This window comes from Nematostella vectensis, chromosome 5 (genome assembly GCF_932526225.1).
Source record: "Nematostella vectensis chromosome 5, jaNemVect1.1, whole genome shotgun sequence".
NCBI lineage: Eukaryota > Metazoa > Cnidaria > Anthozoa > Actiniaria > Edwardsiidae > Nematostella > Nematostella vectensis.
Window position 1 is genome coordinate 17964572 of NC_064038.1, and position 20894 is coordinate 17985465.

The 20894-nt window shown below is 42.7% G+C and overlaps 1 protein-coding gene across 2 annotated transcripts; it reads right to left on the bottom strand.

Annotated features, from left to right (window-relative positions):
* Positions 1–6137: 6137 nt before the first annotated feature.
* LOC116617925 lies at positions 6138–15717 on the bottom strand. 2 transcript variants are annotated; one of them, XM_048728179.1, is made up of 3 exons: positions 12382–15716; positions 10527–10939; positions 6138–8348 (listed from the first exon to the last, which is right to left on the bottom strand). In XM_048728179.1, exons 2-3 carry the CDS (start codon positions 10903–10905, stop codon positions 7342–7344), a joined length of 1386 nt encoding a protein of 461 aa, XP_048584136.1. In that variant the 5' UTR covers positions 10906–10939; positions 12382–15716; the 3' UTR covers positions 6138–7341. The 2 variants fall into 2 exon arrangements, with proteins under 2 accessions (XP_048584136.1, XP_032237032.2); XM_032381141.2 differs by having other exon boundaries at positions 6138–10939; positions 12382–15717.
* Positions 15718–20894: the final 5177 nt, after the last annotated feature.

The following is a 20894-nucleotide window of genomic DNA, read 5'->3' on the forward strand; positions in this document are numbered from 1 at the left end:
CCTTGCTTGGATTTATTTTCCTGATTCCACCACCCCTTCGCAGACCACCTTGTTTGTCTACAGCTTTTCTGTAGGTTTTCTAGTCATACCACCTTGTTATTTTACAGTTTGTTGCTCGATCGGGCGCAGCGAGCAATACTAATTTCGGTCATCGTGTCGATTTGGGTTTCCTGTGGAACAAGCCGCCGCCATCTTGAAAATGAAATCTCCTGCCTCACCTCCCCCGATGCGCAAGAAGTAGTCTACATGCGTTGCCTTTCCAGCTTCAATAAGCCAGTCCAGAGTTTAAGAAACGCCGTGAGTGACTGGACGCTTTCGGACCAAAAGAGCGGTTTCACAAAAAAAAGTTTGTATTGCGGTTTTGGAGAAAAATCCTTTCTACAAAACAGCTTTAAAAGATATGGTGAAATCATTCATTGCCACACGTGAGGACTTTATTGTACTTCGTATAGGGGGGCAATTTGGGATGAATTAGGTGCAACACGTATTTCTACGGAGCCATTTTCTGAGTACCCTGAGTCATTCCTTCACTTTAAATACTGCCAAAGTTTAATTACTGTCAGAGTTTCGTTGTCACACGATGTCTCTTTAATGAAGTATTTTTATTTTGTCATTGATGACGTCACAATCACGTGACCATATTGGTGCACCCCCTTGACACCTTCATGACACCTACCAAGAGTGGTTGTTATATGATGTTTTGTTCATGAGATATGGATATTTTTGATCTTAATGAAATCGGAATAGTTTGCTTTTAGTGACCTCTTCGAACCAAGTTTGGTTGTCATATGATGTTTCGTTTAGGAGATATTAATATAGATATGACATCGGGATTAATTAATTGACGTCATCGATGACGTCACGCATCACTTGACCATATCTTAGCACCGCTCTTGACACATACATGGCACCTACCAAGTTTGGTTGTTATACAATGTTACTTTCACGAGATATGAATGTTTTTTATCTTTTATGAATGTTTGTTATCAGACTTCACCTTTCCCTTGCTAGGCATACAATAACGCCTTTAATTAAATAATTTCTTTTGTCTAATAAAATAAGACTACAAGCAATTTGTTCCTTTTCTCTTATAAAACAGACAGAGAAACCATGAAACAAAGGGGGTCTTGCAATGGAAAATGTGCTAACTGCCCCATAGAAATCTAAAATAATATAGATTTTACCCTTGCAATTGAATGACCAACCAATCTATGAGCTCGAGCACTTCTCCATGAGAACTTCTAGTCTATAGGTTTTCTAGTCATACCACGTAGTCACACTAGATCGTCCGATGATATTTGAGTAAAGGTATTGTGTTTGCTATTACCAAAATAAAGAACATGCTAAGAACATGCCGAGGCTCAGATGGCAGAAAATTTTTTTACTACTCCCGATGCGTTCTAAAACGCAGAATCAAATTCTGCTCATAGAAACAACCTTATTATTGCTATTGCTTATTTGTGTAATTCTTTTCCTAATATTGTTGAATGTTTTTATTTGTTCCCCGTGGGAATGCGCTCGAACCAAACCAAGCCAAAAGTTGTCAAACACATCAGCCAGCAATAGTATGTCAGACTCAAGGTATAGGTCGTGGTAGTCGCCCATGGTTTTAAGCTTAAACTTCTTCCACACATTTCTAGCATGTTTGTAATCGTCCTCTGAGATGTGTCGGTCGTACATGGTGCTATAGAAGTCCTCCTTTGCTTGTAGCTTGTCGTTGAACCTCTCGAAGCTGTCCATGTAGTCGTATGGGTATACTCCCTTTCTAGCCACGAGGTCGAGTCTCTTACCTTTAAACCTCTAAGAGGTGTGTTTCAATGACTCCCTAAGTAGGTTGCCTACCAATTTCTCCAAGCTGGAGCTCATAAACTGGAAGTTGTCTATTAAGGTGAGGTGGTTGCCGAGCATGAAGGCCATGCACTTCTACATGTTGTTCGGTTTAGCGTTGATGTTCATTTGCTTCTCTTCACCTTTACCGTTTGTGTATGTATGCTTCTTGTCTATGGCTCCAATCTCTTACATTATGAAATGGCTGTCGTAGCCTCTTGGGTTGTGAAATATGACGGGTACCTTTATCTCCTCAGGATTGATTCTAAATTTCAGGTTACACTCTTGGTGCGCCGAGCCTCTGTACTTACCAATTATGTGGCAGTGGTCTCGAACTCGAGTGTCCTTCTTAGTGTATTCCTTGCTGCATATGTGGCACTCTTGGGCTTTTTGGAACTGATCTTCGTCATGCTTTGACATTTTTAGCGCTTTATTGAAATGATTCCTCATAATGTTCTTGCAGCATTTGACTTTTTCTAGCATCTTCTATTTTGTGCTATCCATAATCTAGCGCACCTGCATAATTTATTCTCGCGCTGTGATGGAAATGCTCGTATTTTAGAGCGCACACAGCTTGGTATAGCATTATTTTACGATAGATATAAACATTTTTAGATGAACAACTCTAGAAATGATATTTATTTTGGGTTAGAATATGAAAATTGAATTTAGCGCTCAGAGCAATTGTCCTGACATGTTGACGCATGGCAAAAGATTGATAATTGATTGTTCTTGAGACCGTGGGTGGGAGGAGCTTTCCTTTTTATAGCGGAGCCTCGTGTTTAAGTGGTGGGTAAGGTGCGTTTAATTCGCACTGTCCGTGGAAGACTCCTCAAACTATATGCTTTTAAATATTGGGCTACTATATGCTTAGTCGAGTTCGTATATGTCGACCAGTCCAAACATGTCCTGCTTATGGGGTCATACTCTCTATATGTCCCTTATGCCTCTCACATATCGGCCTCATCCTGTACGGGCGGCGTTCGAGTGTGACCAGCGGCGTGGTTATCAGAGCGTGGGTTCATTTCCGTTCGCAGGATTCGATCCGACTTGTTCGTATACACTACTATATGAAAATATTTTTTCAGTCTGTCGCTTAGAGCGCGCTGGTGCTTCTTCGAGTGGATGTGGTTAGTCTTCCCAGCCAACGTGAAGTTCTTGCCGTTCCCATACGCTGGACAGTACCACTCCTTGTTTAGCATGTACTTTTCTCTCCTCGTCAGGACAGGGGCGTCCCCTACCTCTTTGCGATTCCATATATACTACTACTATATCTTTTTTCTATAAATGTCTGTGGATGTACTTCAGGTGGTCACTTGGTTCTCACCCAGTGATACACTTAAGACAGCTCTCGGATGGCGGTTCGTGATGAAGTTTACGACCTTCTTATGCAGATCATACTCAGTTTCAATGCTGAAATAGAGTATCTGGTGAGTCTGGTGAGTCGCTCGTACCTCCCTACCATTCTCACAGACGGCAGTATTTCGCTAGTGACCCACCTCTTGAAGTCTCTTGCTCTGCTCATGTTGGATCTCAGTATCATGCTGTACATCCCAGACTCATTAATGTATATCGCTTGGGGGAACGATTCGTTCCCCCAAGGTCTGAGCTCTCCCAGAGTGATCCTATCCTCTGGGTCAACATGGTCTCTTATAGCCTTTCTAGTATTTTTGTACCCTAGCCCGTAGCCAGATCTCGTCGCACTTCTTGATCCTCGTGTTATTATATATGAAGGTGTCTAGACAAGTACACATACTATACTATAGAAAAGATATTATTCACAGCGTCGAGGGTTCCTATCGCTAATTGATCCTTTTACGCCCCTTTACACATGGTAGAGGGAGATCACTCACCTGAGCTCGTATCTGATGCTCGTCCATGATTATCGTGAGCCCCATACCTCGACTCCTCGCTCGGGAGCATCTCCGTCGTTGCTCCACCGTCAACATCAACGTGTCGCCGCCTTTCAGCTCGCTGTACGACAACTCCATGGGAACATAGCACCATGTGTCATATTAAGCTTCAAGCAGACAAGCCTCGTCCACAGGATGTTCTCGTCAGATAGAGTTAGCTTCACTGGAAGGTACTCCACTGCCATCTATATACTACTACTATACTTTTTTTCTACAAGTGTTTATAGTGCGTTTAAATCCCTGAATGGTATCCAACTGTTAACTTTGTCACTGTATCCCTTCCACTTCTTTTTATGATCCCTCCGAATGACTTTATCGATGCGGAAAACATCTTGCTTAGCTTTTAGTAGTTCAGGTTCGTAGTAACTACCTTGTATGTCTTCATTATTTAGATCCTTAACTTTGTAAGTGAATGGATTAGTGTGTTGTATTTTCTCAACTATAAAAACCTCCTCAGTCCAATTCGGTGTGTAGCCCTTGTCGAACACATTTCATTTATATTTACTTATCCTAACCTTATCACCTATTTTAAATATAGGCTTCTGTTTTGGTGTCTCCATGTTACCATATAGACTGAAACATACTAAACCTTCATTCTTCTTTTTGCTAGCTTCTACGGGCGTCATCTTAATGCTTGAGTGTTTGGTGTTGTTATACTGCTTCAAAATCTTGGGTAGCATCTCTAAATATTGCGTATTACCTCGAGCTGTGAATTGTTTCAACAATTTGGTTTTAATTGTTCTATTCCATCGTTCGCAAACACTGCTTTTTTCTTCATTCTCAGTCGAATACATCTGTATAACATTTTTCTCTAGTAGGTCTTTCAGGTGTCTGTTATAGAATTCTTAGCCTTTATCGACCCATAGATACCCTGGTTTTCTTCCTTGAGAATTGTTTCTAATGCTGCAGTTACAGTTTCGCCTTTTTTTTATCTTTTAACGGTATGATCCAACCATTTTTACTAAATACGTCTAAAACCATGAGTAGGTATCGAAACCCTCGATGAGTCGGAACACCATATCTCATCTGTATGATTAACTATAACGCGCCGTCGGGTGATTTTTTTTTTACTGGCTTGTGTAATTTATCAGCTAGTTCTTCTTGCCAGTTTTCTTCACTCGACGGCTTTTTTCCGTTATTTGGCTTTTTAACACCGAGGCCGAGTTTTCGTTTTGCATAGCATATGTCATGGTACGCCGCGATCTCGTCTACTTTATTCAGCAATTTGACCTTCCAATCAGTCACTTGGCCAGTCTCTTTGTCGTATACGAGTTGTTTCTCAAGCGGGTTGTATGACCCCATATATTTATAGCTCCCAGGTGTGAACCCGCCCTTAGGCCTAGGCAGGTAACCGATGATTTTATGGATATCCAGTTTACCACCTTCCTTTGCGCTGACAAATTTGCCCTTAGTTATGCCACATGATGAACAAGTACACTTTAGCATCGTACGTCCGTTTTTAGTTTTCTCGTACCGTTCAGAGTCTGGGATGCAATCAGTGACTCTCTTCTCTTTGATGCAGTAAGGCTTCATATATCATTAGAGTATACTAAAATATGATATGAGGAACCTATGGTTCATGGTCATGGTCTTGGTCATTTAGACTGATCGAATCATTATGAATAGCGTCGAACATAGAGACCCCCATTTGTCTCTCTAGGAGGTAGTACAAGCACCAGTAGCCGCAAAGTACTGACAGTCTCTCTTGGATCTCATCCCCTGAATAAGCAAGCGCCTTTCCAGACGTAGCTAGGTACCGCTCAACCTCATGTGGCACTCCAAAGCTATCGAAGTATTCGCAGTACGTGTCGTCTATATTTCAGTAGCAGACCCAATGATTTCCAGCGCCTTTACTATCGTCGAGGTTGACTATCCCACATTCCTTTCTATGGATCCTCTTGGGTAGATCATCACGACTATATACATCTCTGAAGTACTCTAAGCCTAGCTTGGTGACCCATTTTAGAAGGTCGATGTTTGAAAGTGGTTTATTAACAAACCTTATAGCAGCGCTCCGAGTAGTGGGATACCGTTGAACGGGCTGTTTTTGCCTAGCAGGAGCCCTCTTGCGTTTTTCTTCTTCTTTTCTTTGCCTTCTTTTTGGTTTAGCTCTATATCAAATCATTGGGTCATCCCACTGACCGTAAAATGGAGGTGGTCTTAGGCTTAGGCGACCGCCCTTAGGCTTAGGTGGTGGGGGATTATGTACGTTTGAAGGTAGTTCTGAGGCCGGTTGTCTACTTGGAGACCTTAACCCGATAGAGCTGACATAGGAAAGGGCACCCCGATCGAAGCAAGCAACGCCCCGAGGAACCCCCCTTCCTTTTGCTTTCTAGTTAGTTTAAACTGTGGGATACCAGACTCAGTTTGGAGGGCTTGAACGATTTGCTTCTTTTGTTTTTGCGTTAGGTAGACCTTATACTTTATTAGTTTGTCAACTTTGTCTTGCGGGACACAAAATAGCCCAGAGCCAGTTTTGGGTAAGGCCTTATTGACACCCCAACTAGCTGGTCCACTAAGAGCACACGTGGCTAATGGAGCGCCCAAGAATCCACCTTCCTGCTTTCTAATCTGAGTCTGACTGATTTTCATGTCAGTCCCTGTCCTATTTCGTTTCGACTTCTCAACTCGATTAATCTGGCTTTTTGTCAACAGCACAGAATCTGAGCCTGACAGTTGGCTATGCTTTTGTCGAAGAGTTATTGGTGCTTTCTTCTGATATGACTTGAGCAACTTCTCCTTTTGACCTAGAGTCAATCTTACATTGTATTTGACATACGACATCTATACTAATACGTTATACAAAAACCGTTTTATGCCTTCCCCACTTAGCTTCCATAGAACGAGAGCTGCTTTAACCCGCGCTTTGTTTACTGGGCATGGATACAAAACAAGACAGTGTTTGAATCATAATGGCTATGGGCTGTTAGCCCAAAGCCGCTTTATTAATAAAATTTGTCAAAATATATAATTTGCTCTGATAAATCTAAAAATTGCCCAGTAAAGGTGAGGGCAAACAACGCCAAATGCATGGTGGGTGATAATCCACAATAATCCACCCAAGGGAAAAAGCAGCACTCGAGAACGATAGCACATATAAGCTACAATCATACCTTCGCATAGTGTTGCTACTTAAAGCAAAAACAAAATGCTTTGTCAATTATCCAATCACAACACAACAAGGACACAGCCCATGCAAATGTTTCCTGTATTGTGACAGGAGAAAAGTAAATGCCAATTTGATAAAGGCGGCAGACTTTCGCCCTTATGAACAAGCTACTAACAAAGCAATTGTACCGCAAAGACACCGCCCATGCAAGTGATTGCCAGTACTATGCAAGAAAAGAGAACAATTTAAGTTAAATGGATTCAAGCAAACTGCTACCCTTGTAAGCAGTTGCCTTGTCTGGATTGTAGCTCAACCTAAACTCAAGGATGGGCAAGAAATACACTACTATGCAAGTTGCTACATATGAGATGTACTGCACACACTCAATCTATCGCCCTTGCAAGTAGTGGAGTGTATACAGTACACATCATATGCCTTCGAGAACCAATGGATTCCCCAGCAATCGACCAGTTCTAAAAGGAAAAAATTGTACTAATTCACAAGACTATTGACCCGTATGTACTTCTGAAAGGCATTAGATTTCCAGCGTCCCATAATCCTGATCTGTGCATCAGATAACCCTTGCGCTGCCGCATGAGATGCAACTCCAATCCGAAAGCTGTGCCCTTTATAAAATGATGGATTAAGACCTGAATGTCTTATAGCAAGTGACAGCAAGTTAGTGAATTTATCTCTAGTAACAGCATTACCAAAACTGTCCAAAAATAGGGGGCCAGCATGTGTACCCCTCAAAACTAAGTACTGCAGCAGTAAATTAACTGGACAAGGGCTGTTCTGGCGCTGAATTATCAGGGAGAAGGGACGCTGATTGTAGCTGTGTTTAAAATTATGAAAAGTCAATTTCAGAGCTTTAACCACACCGGTCTCCGCTTTGAGTTGGGATAGTTGAAAAATTGTTAACAGACTTCCTGTATTCTGAGTTTGACTGGATTGAGTCATTTCCCCAACTCGTAAGAAAGCATAAAAGGCAAAACAGCACATTGATTGAAAAAGACATGATTCAAATTTCGTGGAACAAATAACAGGAGCTGCTGTAACCAAACGTTGTAGTATTGGCAAGGTGATGGGAAGCCGAGTATCAAGTTTAAAACCAATTTTGCTATAGCCTTTGAGTATCTGGATCACATAAAAAACCTTAGTTGGATCAGGAAGATTAGATAAACGATGTGAATAGCCCAGCGCAGATACATAAGTGTGAACAGTTGAAGGGGCATAGTGATGATCGAATAAATATGCAATAAAAAGAGCTACCATACTTGGCGATATGGGCAGCTGTACAGCACAATTCTGGAAGGTAGCGCTGAGGAACTGGTTAAATAAACGCCAAGCCCGTCTATAGGTAGGGATGGATGATTGCTGAAGGCTTGAAGCCATGAGTGTTTCAACTATGGGCCCCAATGTTGTGGCAACAGAGACAACGGAATTTCCGTCGGGTTGGAATGCATTGTTGCTGGGGCTTTTTCTCTGAAAACCTGAAGCTGGAGACGAGATAAAGAATCTGCTAAAATGTTATGCACACCTGGTATATGCTTTGATCTGAAAAGAATATTATGTTTAAGACAAAGGGCGACCAAGTGGCGGACAAAAAACATTAGAGATTTATCCCGGCAGCTCTGTTTATTGATCACGTAAACCAATGCTTCGTTATCAGTAAAAAATAAAATGCACTGGTTGGTCATTCTATGCCCCCATAAATGTACACTAAGGACAATGGGATAGAATTCCAGAATAGCGATGTTCTTTCCTACCCATGTATCGGGCCATTGCCCATAGCACCATTCGTCACCAAAAACTGCCCCATAACCCAGAGAGCCTGCAGCATCAGTAAAGAGCCGAAGTTTAGGTGAGCTCACCCAGTGCTCGTCAAGGAAAAATGACTTGCAATTGAAGTTCTGAAGAAAAGACAGCCAAATTTTTAAGTCCTCCTTGGCACTTATATTTAGTCTGATCTTGTGGTGAGGGGCCCTAACATTAATAGTGAGATCTATCAGCCGCCTCAGAAAGGCCCTGCCAGGCATGACAACAGAACATGCGAAATTTAGCATTCCAATTAGCGACTGTAACTCCTGGAGGGACACCTTCTTTCTGCGCAAAAAACTAGTAATCAGCTGTATAGACTTGTCAATTTTGTCTTGTGGTAGGCGAGCCACTAACATTTGGGTATCAAGTTCAATACCCGCAAACTGCAAAGTAGTGGCAGGTCCCATTGTTTTCTCTGGTGCTATGGGAATACCCAGATAGTTACATAGGTCCAGAAAAAGTTGTAGTTGCGCCCTACATAGATCTTCGGTAGGGGCTATGATCAAAAAGTCATCAAGAAGGTGGAGGATTGAATGTATATGTAATTTGTTCCTAGCTATCCATTCCACAGCCGTACTAAAGGTTTCAAACGTTTTACAGGAGCTGGAACAACCCATAGGCATGCATCGATCATAATAGTAAGAGTCTCTCCATTTAAAACCCAACAAGGGGTAGTCCTTAGGATCGATAGGAATTATGCGAAATGCATTCTTTATGTCAGTCTTAGCAAGATAACAGCTGGTACCATTATGCCGAATAAATCGAATTGCGTCCTCGATAGTGGCATAACGGACGCTTGTATTAGCTGGCATTATGCCATCATTGATAGAAATCCCTTTAGGGAAAGAAAGATGATGTATAAGCCTAAATTCACCGGGTGTTTTCTTAGGTACAACCCCCAACGGAGATACCCGAAAGGGTGAAAATGGTGGGATTGCAAAGGGACCTGCAAGCCTATGGGCCTCCAGCTCTTTGAAGACCTTGGCATCAACAATTTCAGGATGTTCAGAAGCCGAAAGCAGGTTCTGAGATTCAAGGGGTTCTAATGTGCCTTCAAAATGCAAGGAAAAACCTGAATTGAAACCCTTAGACAGATAAGCAAAAATGGCTGGTTCATACCCAGAAAGTAAATGTAAAAAACGTTCACTTTTTACCGGGGTTGGAAGATTGGGGCCTGGCATGTTCCGATTGTCCTCCCGGTTGTTGCCGTTGGGGACGAAAACATTTAGTGGCAGGGTGGCTACCAGCACTGCAGAGATAACATGCATGCTTGAAGTCGCAACCCGAACATGCCTTGCCACTGTGGAAACGGTAACAGAAACCTTTTGGGATAGCCTGGTGTGATTTGTTTGGAATTCTTCCGGTACTGGCAGGTTTAGTTACCGAAACATGTGACCGAAGCCACAATTCGGAATGGATATTGGCCCATGGGAACAGGGAGGGGTTTACCTGGCGCAGCGTACGGAATGTTTCATCATAATAACGCCAATTGTGGCCACGATTAGCCAAATCATGGATCGTTTCCCCATATTTCATGAGGGCTGGGGCCTCATTGGGATATTTCTGGGTATAAACCGCCACAAAAATTCTGAAGGCTGATGCCCACATCTCCATAGTCAGATTCCGTTTAGGCCGAGTAGTGGGCTCTAGACAAATTGAGGGCTGCCGGCCCCCACTACCTGATGAGACACTTAACTGATATTTGTCCTCTGACCAGGGATTGCTTAATAGAATACCAAACTCTAAAAATTCATTATCCCAAATCTTCGCCTTTGTCTTTGTGGAAACTCTTGTGTCGAGCGAAAATTGAACTGTCTGAAGGTCATGTGTAGGGGGTGGTGGAGGGTCCTTCTCACCTGAGAGCAGGCCCCGAACGTTGGCGATGGCTGACTCCACCAATGCATCGGTGCGCGTTTGGGGTGGAACCTCCACTGGTGTATTAGCTTCTTCAGCAGGAACCCGCTGTGGGAGGAGAGGTATAAGGGCATCTGTGACCCTGGTTGTGACCGTTGAAATGATCATCTCCAACGTGTCTGGTGACAAGGTTGCGTGTGGTGGTATGACCGTTGGCTCTCTGTTATTTACGGCTGATGGTGGTGCGACAATTTCCTCCGTGTTGTTAACGGCTGGTGGAGGGTCGACCATTAACCCGGTTCTCCTTGCTTGCAGCCGAGCAGATCTAGGCCTTTTAGCTGGCTGAATTGGAGGTGGTGGTGGTCGGCGTTTCCTAGGCATGGTCTACTTCTATAGGAAAATAGTACAAATCTATCTGCAAAAGATAGGTACATGGAGCTGATGTAATATCATCCTCCAAAATTAATAAATTAGAGGAATGAAACCCCCAAATAATAAACATATAACAATGGGAGGATTGAAACCACCACAGCATCAGTGCAAGAAAGCAAATCACAGCAAAATGAGAAACAAAATGATAAACAGGAGGATTGAAGCCCCATACAATCTACTAGAGAGAAAAATATAATAGAAAAGGAGGATTGAAAAACCCCCAGAAAACAAATTACTGTACAAGGAGTAAAGCCTTGTGCAAATAATTAACAAGATGATTAAAGCCCCATAAAATCTTAGGGACAAGGGGAGGAATAAAGCCCCCACGAAGCCAATTGTAAGGATTTAAGCCTCACAGAATTAATAAACACGAGGATTGAAACCCCATGAAGTCCGCGAGTTGATATAAACCTCTCGCGATTGAGAGCAGAAGGAGGATTAAAGCCCCCACAAGGCAAATTTCAAGCCGAACTTAAACAACAAAATATAATGTATGACTCCTCGTAAGGGAAATTTAATTGTACAAACATCGGATATAACATACCCGCAGTTATGAAGCAACTATGCAAGAAAGAAAATATCAAAATGCCAAAACCGTTAAATACTTCGCTATTAGTTCGGTAAAACAGTGGAGGTCAAAGAGGGTCAACAGCTCAAGTAAACAGTACGATAAAAACAGATTTTGAACAGATTAGTGCCACCACAATAAGAACGGAGTAAGTAATAGTAGTTCGGCTAAATTCAATGAGTGAAAAAAGAGGCAATCCGTAAGGCCTATCAGTCATCAACAAACCTACCGATCGTTAAAGATGAGTTTCGGTCTCCGTTGTCTTGAGTAAGTTGATTGAATGAATGATAGCACCGCGATAGCTACGATACAGCATATACTGGCTATCTTGAGACAAATGAACTCCATCACGCAGGAATGGAGTATGGAAAGGGTTTTTAAAACCCCTGTGTGACCAGCAGAACACGTTTGGCAAGGACTCGAGAAGAACACTCGAGATTTGGTTAAGAGTTTCAGCATTTCTGTTAAATACGCGGTGACCGCGGAATGCACGCCCCCGTGGGATAACATGGCATAAACCGACGACGCGAACGGAATACTCGTTGCGTAAGAGCAACACTAATTCTTCAATGCGTGAGCCAACAACTTCAGGACCAACACAGGAAAGGTCACTGGTACCGATTTCAATAATAACTACATCGGGAGAGGACCGAGAAACGACATGGAGATCCCTGGCGCGAAGCCAAGGAACAGTGCGTCCTCCCACGCCGTGCAAAATAACATGGATGCTACCAGCAAAACCAAAGGAAAGATCCGCCCGGGAATCAAAATTAGCCGAAAGATCCGAATGTAGACGACGGACAAAAGAATGTCCTAAGATGAGAACTTTAGGTATATCAGAAGCCATAACAACTCACCAAAAAACTTTAGCGGATCCTTCGGCGACTGGCAGCAAATGACACCGTGCACGAGTGTTTCCCTAGCCTAGTGCTAATGGATAGGGGTCAATGCAATGCATCCCCAACAGGAGTCACGTGTGGACAGTTGTTATATAACAATAACACAGGGTCCCCATCAATGAATTATACTGCACAGGGTTCCGATTATAATATTATAGCATTAATTTGAATAACCCGTGGGAAAGCATAAAAAGTCTATTCGCAAGCAAATATTTTCTTTATGATCTCAATAACAGCTTCCCATTAGACTGTGTTAGCTCGATATCCTGTTCGTACAAAACAAGGGCATACACGCTGTAGTCGGCGTTAGTTCCAGCGCTTAATCTATATTTGAATGTCAACTTGGTGGTACCATCTTTAATATCAGCCTTCTGGTTCCTCAAGTCGAAGTAAATGAATGGGAAAAATGCTGCCGAAATTGATTCTAGTCAGTAGGGTTCCTCCTTTGTAGTCATTAATGGAATTGACGTATCCTAAGACGTCTCGGAACACTCTAGACATCTCAAAACTAACTTGTTACTCACTTTCTGGATACTGGTTACCAGTCCCTACCTCTAGATGACAACTCGTTAGCGTCCTATCGTTAGCCACCGAGAATGTGTCATATAGGGATGGATTTGCTGTTTGAGAATCCTCATTGGATATCCACACGAAGACATGTCTAGGACGATTGATTCCACTGGTTATCTTGAAGCTCCCTGTTTTGGCTCTTCCTGAGTTTGACCGCTCGACCATCTCCCTTAGGTAAGTCCACTTATGGGAAGCTAAATATTTACTCATATACATGCTCTCACCCACTGAGTTGAAGATAATTCGTGGCACCTACAGTTTGAATCTAGTTATAACGACTCGGCAATCCGCTCCTGCTTGCCATATGAGAGTCGCGTCAAAATTTCGAGTGATCTGTATCTAAACCTTTGTGTTAGGCATAAGTTTGCCTTCGAACGCTTCGAAGAAAGAGTATCTATTGAGAGTGTTTCAGTGTTGACAGTTGTAGATGTCCCGAGCAAACCCTTTTGAGCAGCAAAACAGTTATTATAAGTAGCTTCGGTCGGCCTCTCCTCAGCAAATCTACTAGTGTCTAGGAAGTAAAATTCGTTTGTTACAGTTTTAGCATATGAAGTGTCGTACTCAAGTAGGTTCTTGATATTAACGGTGTGATCCGCCCGTGTGTTGTCGTAGACTGGAATGCCATTGACCTTGACGGATATCTCTTTGGTCAGTGAATGACTACCATTTACAATACTATCGTCGACAGCGATGTCTCCACCATCCGCTAGCAATTGGACTTTGGAATTAACCTCAAAACGGGCGTTGTACCAATCGAGAGGCGCGTTCTCTCCACTGTTGTCGGCCACAATACGATACCCTGTGAGAGTTTGGTGCGCGTTGTTCGCGACGTTTGAAACTAGTGGAGTTTCTTAATCGAACGACACGTCTTCATAGCGTTGTACGTACTTTGGATTTCTATACATTTATATAATAATGTTAGATAATACCTCACACTCTCAACCTTCGCACCCTTCCAGATCCGTTTGATATACGCTGGACACGTTTGTTGATCTCAGAGTCTGTTAACGGAGCATCTTTGGTTGGTGTTGGGCTAATAGTGGGTTGGGCACCCTTTTTGTTCTTCTGTAAGAGCTTGACGATCTGATCCCCTGCTCTATTCCCAGCGTAATCACCAGTTTTGCTTATAGCGATTGAGACTGCTTTACTCGTCGCATCCTTTACAGCCTTCTTTGCTGTCTTTCCAAATACCTTACGGCCGTAGACATGCTTCAACACGTATCTACCCACATCAGGGTCGTACCTCCTCTTATACTAATGTTGAAAACTCATATACAATTAGGTTAGACTAATATATCGACCTAGGATTAGAGTCATGTACCATTCGATACCGTTGAGATTGATAAGACGACCAATAGAATCCATGACGTAGAATCTCATACTGCTAATCAAATTGGCAGCCACGTTGTTAAACAGCGCTCTGGTTGGTTGGACTGAGAACGGGTAGCTCCGACTCAAGTTGTCTGTCGGTATGACAAATAGCGTGTTACTAGCGCGACCTCCTACAATGCTGTCGGTTATTAGATCAGTGTTGATGTGGAGCGTGTCGATGCTGTTCGTGGTGTTGGGTAATTTAGACCAATAGTCTTCGAGATGACTTTTGCGTCGAATCCTATGAGTTCGCCGAATTTTGTCCCCCTTATGTCCAGTTCATATTTATCGCCGACTATGACGACGACTTTGTAGGTGGTGAGGACTAATACGATGTCGATATAGAATTTTCATTTGCCATCAGCAACCCCTACCTGACCGTTCGATTTCATTTCCTGATGTAAAAAATCGTTCAGATCATGGTATGAGTACATCCCACTTGGAAAGGTGACGGTTGTTCAAGTAGCCCCGCCATCAGGTGAGTACTTGACACTATCGTTCTCATATTCGGGGTTGATGTTATGCCAGCTGTAGGTCATTGATATCTTGTCGACGGCGATCCCGTGTCTGGTGTCGTTAGAAAGCCGTAATGACGGGTTCATTTTGATAGTGAAATCATCGGGTCGGCTGACGCCACGCGCCTCGCGATCACGGGATGAGATGTACACAGCTCTCTCTACAATATTTTCCATCTATACAAGATAGTTAGACAAAAGCTCTCCAAGTTGGTCGTTCGAGATAGCACCCAATCTCCTTAGCACATGAGCGACTTTGGAGAACTCGCCTCTGAGTTGAATCCGGTTGAATCGAACCACCACCAAGTAATTCCAACCTAGATATAAGATCTTTGGGGTCGTTATAGTACACCACACCTGAACCAATTTTTTAATACTTCTTTGAGGTTCTATGTATTGGGAGCTCACCTAGCTCATTCAGCTCGTTGAATACCATTCTAGAGAGGTCGCTGTACTTTTTACTACTATTGAAACGCTTTGTGAGTATATCTATCGTATCGAAGTCGACTCTCTTGCCATACGCCTTCTGACCGTCCTTATAGGCTATCAGGCTGAGGTGACCCATAAGCTTCGGCACGTCTATCTTTAGAGTCCCGTTTCCTGTTCCTGTATCCTTAATGACGTCACGGGCGACCTTAAACATCTTCCCAGCTTCAATCTTTGGGATAATGTGCTTCTTCGCATTGGCAATATCCATATACATATACGTTAAACAAATTTATCTGAACTTATCCCTCTCAAGTTATCTACGGTACTTGTATACGAATGGACATCCCCAACTACGACTCTAACACTGGAGCGAACAAAAAGTACAAGCAGCTCTGCAAATTCATGCCTAGCGATAACTTCCAACTTTTGATATCAGGCCCTTAAGGGTCGGGAAAGACAAACTGCCTCATCCATATGCTAGTGACACCCCTTGTCAACTTCGACAAGATTAATTATTTATCAAGATCGATTATTTTCAAGTAACCTGAAAATAATTAAAATAAATAAATCAAAAGGGCTGTACCCTAAACACCAGGGCTTCTACCTAGTAGACGATATCCCAAATGGGGCACAAGAAACAATAGCCATCTCTGTACCTATCGATAACACTATCGGACTTACAGCATCTAAAGGCTACACCATTCGAATCGAGGCATTGACCCAAATGTGATGCTTACGATGTGTACCACCAACATCCAAACGGCTGGGTGGGGCTTCCGTGGGGATAGCATTAAGAGAGGCGCCATAGATGGGAAGCCAGGCTACCGATTCACTGAGGCTGTAATCGACACAGGTAAGTTCACAGGTAATATTACTTTCACCGTCTCACATAACTCACCAAGCCCCCCAAAAATCCAAGTGTATGCCTTGGGTATCGAAGGCGAAACGGCGGCGAACTATCAAGTGAGTGAGTCAGTCGCTGACGATATAGGAAACAGTGCACGTATAGCCTTATACAGAGCAAAACATATACACCAAGCCCAAATGCTACTCGGCAATGATGGTTGGAGAGAGGTAACTGGTTTTTACATCAGCCTAGGGTTGAAGAACAGCCAAAACATAATCAAACTAACTGCGAATTTATTCCTTTACTGCACGGAGAGCATCGGCGTGTCCACCGACCCGAGGTTCTACTTCGCCTAGAAGCGGAGCGTTGGGGACGCCTCTTATCAATTCATTGGGCAGAACATTCTAGCGTCTAGTAACCAAGTAGGCGCCTCTTGGGGTGTGATCATGCCAAAAAAAAACACCTACACACGAGCACTGGTGTACATGCTTTTCGTATGGGGTGCTAATGGAACCGTCCTACACATTAACACCGAGACGGGTGCTAACCCAGCGCTTTTCACCAGCAACGTAATGTGTTAGGAGCTATCCGGCGATGTCGAATACATGTACGATAGCATAAAACATGAAACGTACATCGAGATTATCTAATCATATAATATAATGGACAACATGTACGAAGCAAGACCACATGAGAGATGTGGCCAAATTTACCCAACCATCCCAACCGAGGAAGACAATGGTTAAAGTTTCAGACTACAACAAATCTGTTCTATTAAAAACTCTATTAGCGCGAACCTCGAACACCACAAAAGAGTTAGGAAAAAGTACACGAAGTCCCGGTCGATTAAAAAAAAAAATAGCTATCGGGTCAGGTTCTCTCTCAGTTGCCCTATCGGCTGGGGCATTTGGGACTGGGTTGACTGGGGTTGGGATCCCTGTGGCTGTACCTTTAGGAGTTCTGTCAGGTGTTAGTGCTATTGTTTCAACAGTGAGGGCATCAGTCTCTAAGAGACTATCGAAAAATGTACAGAAACACGCAGATATCGTGATGCTCTAGCTAAATCTAAATTGAGTTCAGCCGATGACCTTATTAGCAAAGCATTGACCGACAACCAAAAATCCTCAGACGAATTCAATCTCATTATCAAAGAGGCTGAAAAAATATAATGAAATGAGAGAGTCGATCCGGGAAAAGGTATATAAACGCTCACCTCAGTCGAGAGAAAAAAAAAGCGAGGACAATATTCGAGAACAGATAATGGTAGAAATAAGAGACAAACGAAACAAAACTTTAGCATAAGGCTTTATTATGATAAGACCCCATATTGGAAGCATATACATATCTCTAGAGAAAGATGGTGATCACTTCGTCTCCACACGTTTAGTTATAAACTCACTACCATGAATGTACGTCTATCCTAGATGATCACAAACCTGCTTCCACGACTTCTCATAATACCTCAGTGTCCTAGGACTGATATATTTTATGCATTGCCTCATACTCTGCTTCTCATCTTTCAATTGTAACAATTTGTAGAGAGCGAACTTTATCTGAATATATCGTTTTCTAATTCATAGCCGTCTCAACTTGCTCGAATCTCCTGAGTAGGTCATGCTTATTCCCTTCTAAGTCAAAATCAAACAACACATTTTCTAAATGGTACTTCAGATGGTACACTGACTTCCTACGTATCCTGTACATATTCTCGTAATAATCAACATACTCGACGGCATAGTCGTATCCATGGTGAACACCACAATTTCTACACACATTAGCTCCATTGTCATTTACCATATCCTGCCTACCACAACATGCCTCGAACCTCGCCGACTCTCCCTTAGTCACGTACTCCCTTATTTTTAGATCACAAAATGGACAATCGTAATATCCATCCTCATCCAACGCCACATGGATCCCTGTATTACAATCCATTCTATATTCTAATGCAATAGATTATATTTCTATATGACGTCACGGCACATCTGTGTTGGTCTACATACAAGTTCCACAAGAGACTACACTCCTATATGACATCACGCCACACCTATGACGTTACGTCACGGCACATCTGTGTTGGTCTACATACAAGTTCCACAAATACATACGGTAGGCAACTTTAAGACATGTTTATACTCGCCCGCGGTGAATCCCCTGATTCGCTCCAAGGAATTAAAATATTATTGCGTTGCCATGTCTCTAAGGAAATCTAGAACATTCCACTTCGCCAGCGGGAAAGTCCCTAAACACAATACACATGCCCAGACTAGCCCGCGGGGAATCCCCCGACTCGCTCATAAGAATTAAAATTCCAAGAATGTCACGCAACAGCCGTGACCATAAAATTAAACCCGCACACATCGCACGGATTCCACGAAATGAAGAAAGCATATAGTTTCAGTAATTTATTCATAAGCTGACACCAAAATCTTGTATCATATAGTCTCACCACAATATGATACCACATAGTTTCACCAAAATCTTTTATCACATAGTTTCATCAAAATGTGATACCATTCGCTGGTGCCATGGCGTGGTTACCATCATCAGAAGTCTCCCTCCCCCTCTTGATCTTCGCTTCGCTCCGATCAATTCACTGCCTCGCTTCGCTCCCCAATGCGATTTTAACGGAAAACATATAGTTTCCAAGAAATGAGCTCCATCATATAGTTTCCATAAAATGGACTCCATCGGCAGTCTCCACATTGTGGATTCCATCATATTGTTTTCATAAAATTATAACAGTTACACCTAAATCTGGTAGCATATAGTCATACCAAAATATGATACCATATAGTCATACCAAAATATGATACCATACGCTGGTGAGTAGTATAGACTTGGCTTGGTTCGAGTGCATTCCCACGGGATGCGCTGGAACCGCCAAGTACTATACTACTTTCTCCCATGTCGAACCGATAGGGATGCTCCCCGATAGGGATGCCTCCCCCCCTCCGGGATTTGCGTACGGTAAAATACGAGTGAAAACATTCAACAATATTAGGAAAAGAATTACACAAATGAGCAATAGCAAAAGACCAAGCCCAAAAGAACAAATTTGGTACGCTCAGAAATTTAAACTTTCCCACAATTTAGAAGATTATCTAACGGACGTAAAAAATATTGACCATAGGATTGCCCTTACTAAATTCAGGCTAAGCAATCATAAGCTAGCAATTGAAACTGGAAGGTATGAAAAGCCATATAAAAAACCTAACGAAAGAAAATGCTTAGTATGCCAGACAGGTAAAGTGGAGGATGATGAGCATTTTCTGTTAGAATGTCCGGCCTATAAAAATGATCGGGATGATTTACTGGAATTCCTTAAAACGCATGCAGGTATCGATGTTAGACACCATGCCAACAAAGAAAATAACTTCTTCAGAATTATGGAATTGAGCCGGAATGAAAACGCGAATCGGCGCTTAGCGAAACATGTTTTTGAATGTATGGAGGAATGTAAGAAATGTCATTCAATATCATTTATTTAATTATTTGTGGATTTACGCCGATGTAAATGTTTTATAAGGTGCCATGAATAAAATCTCTCTCTCTCTCTCTATCTATGTTCGTCGTATTTTTTAGGGGTCAAATCGGGCCTCAGGTATTTTTTAGGGGGTATCCGAGAAAAAATAGGCTTTTCTCTTTTTTCTTTTTGGTGTGCAGGTTTTTTTTTGGGTATTTTTCGATTTTCCCGACGAGCATCCCTATCACTTTTACCCTGAAGACCCGCCCCCCCCCCCCACGGGACCCAAATGTTTCTTGTTTTTCCGCCTTTTTAAAATTGTTCTATAAACTAATCGATATTCGCGCGAAAGCAGCAAGTTGATTTGTTTATGTGTCGTGTTGATTTTCAAAAGCCATATAATGAAATTCTCATTAGCCTCGCTTGCTCGGTGAATAAGTAGTTATAAAACCACAACATACCAAAAAGACCTTGAAGTCAAGAGATGTTGGTTTTAGTAGCCCTTCAGACGTAAAAAGAAGAATGATCCGTGGGCCGAAATGAATGGACAGATCAGAACACCGTTCATCGTTGTTTTCTACGTTGTAACAAGGATTTTTGGTTGATATTGTTTCAGCGAAATTCGCAACCTTACTCGGCTATTTAAACAAAGACCGCTGAGAAAAAGTATCCAAAACTGCCCACGGGCAATATCGTAGGATTTCAGCCCGCTCAACAGCCAATCAGAGCGCGCGTACCATCGTAGCCATATAATAATATTATTATTTAATTCAAATTTCTGTCGGGAAGAGGATACAATATGATACAAGGGTCGGGGTGGACGGTCGTGCTTCGGTCACGACATCAAAGATGATAATGGTCACGAAACTATCCCGGTCACGACACTATCCTGGTCACGACCCAAACACGGTCACGACACTACCCCGGTCACGAAACAAACATGGTCACGGCTCTATCCCGATCACGACCCAAACACGGTCACGACACTATCCCGGTCACGACCCAAACACGGTCACGACACTATACCGGTCACGACCCAAACACAGTCACGACACTATCCCGGTCACGACCCAAACACGGTCACGACACTATCCCGGTCACGACCCAAACACGGTCACGACACTATCCCGGTCACGACACTATCCCGGTCACGAAACAAACATGGTCACGACACTATCCCGGTCACGACACAAACAGGGTCTTAACTATCCCAGCATACACTGCGAACGTTCAAGGCACACCTGCTGGTCTTTTGCTTATTTATTAAAACGTC

Coding starts and splice junctions, on each gene's coding strand:
- LOC116617925 (XM_032381141.2), bottom strand. CDS start 9,938: ATGCATGTTATCTCTGCAGTGCTGGTAGCCACCCTGCCACTAAATGTT.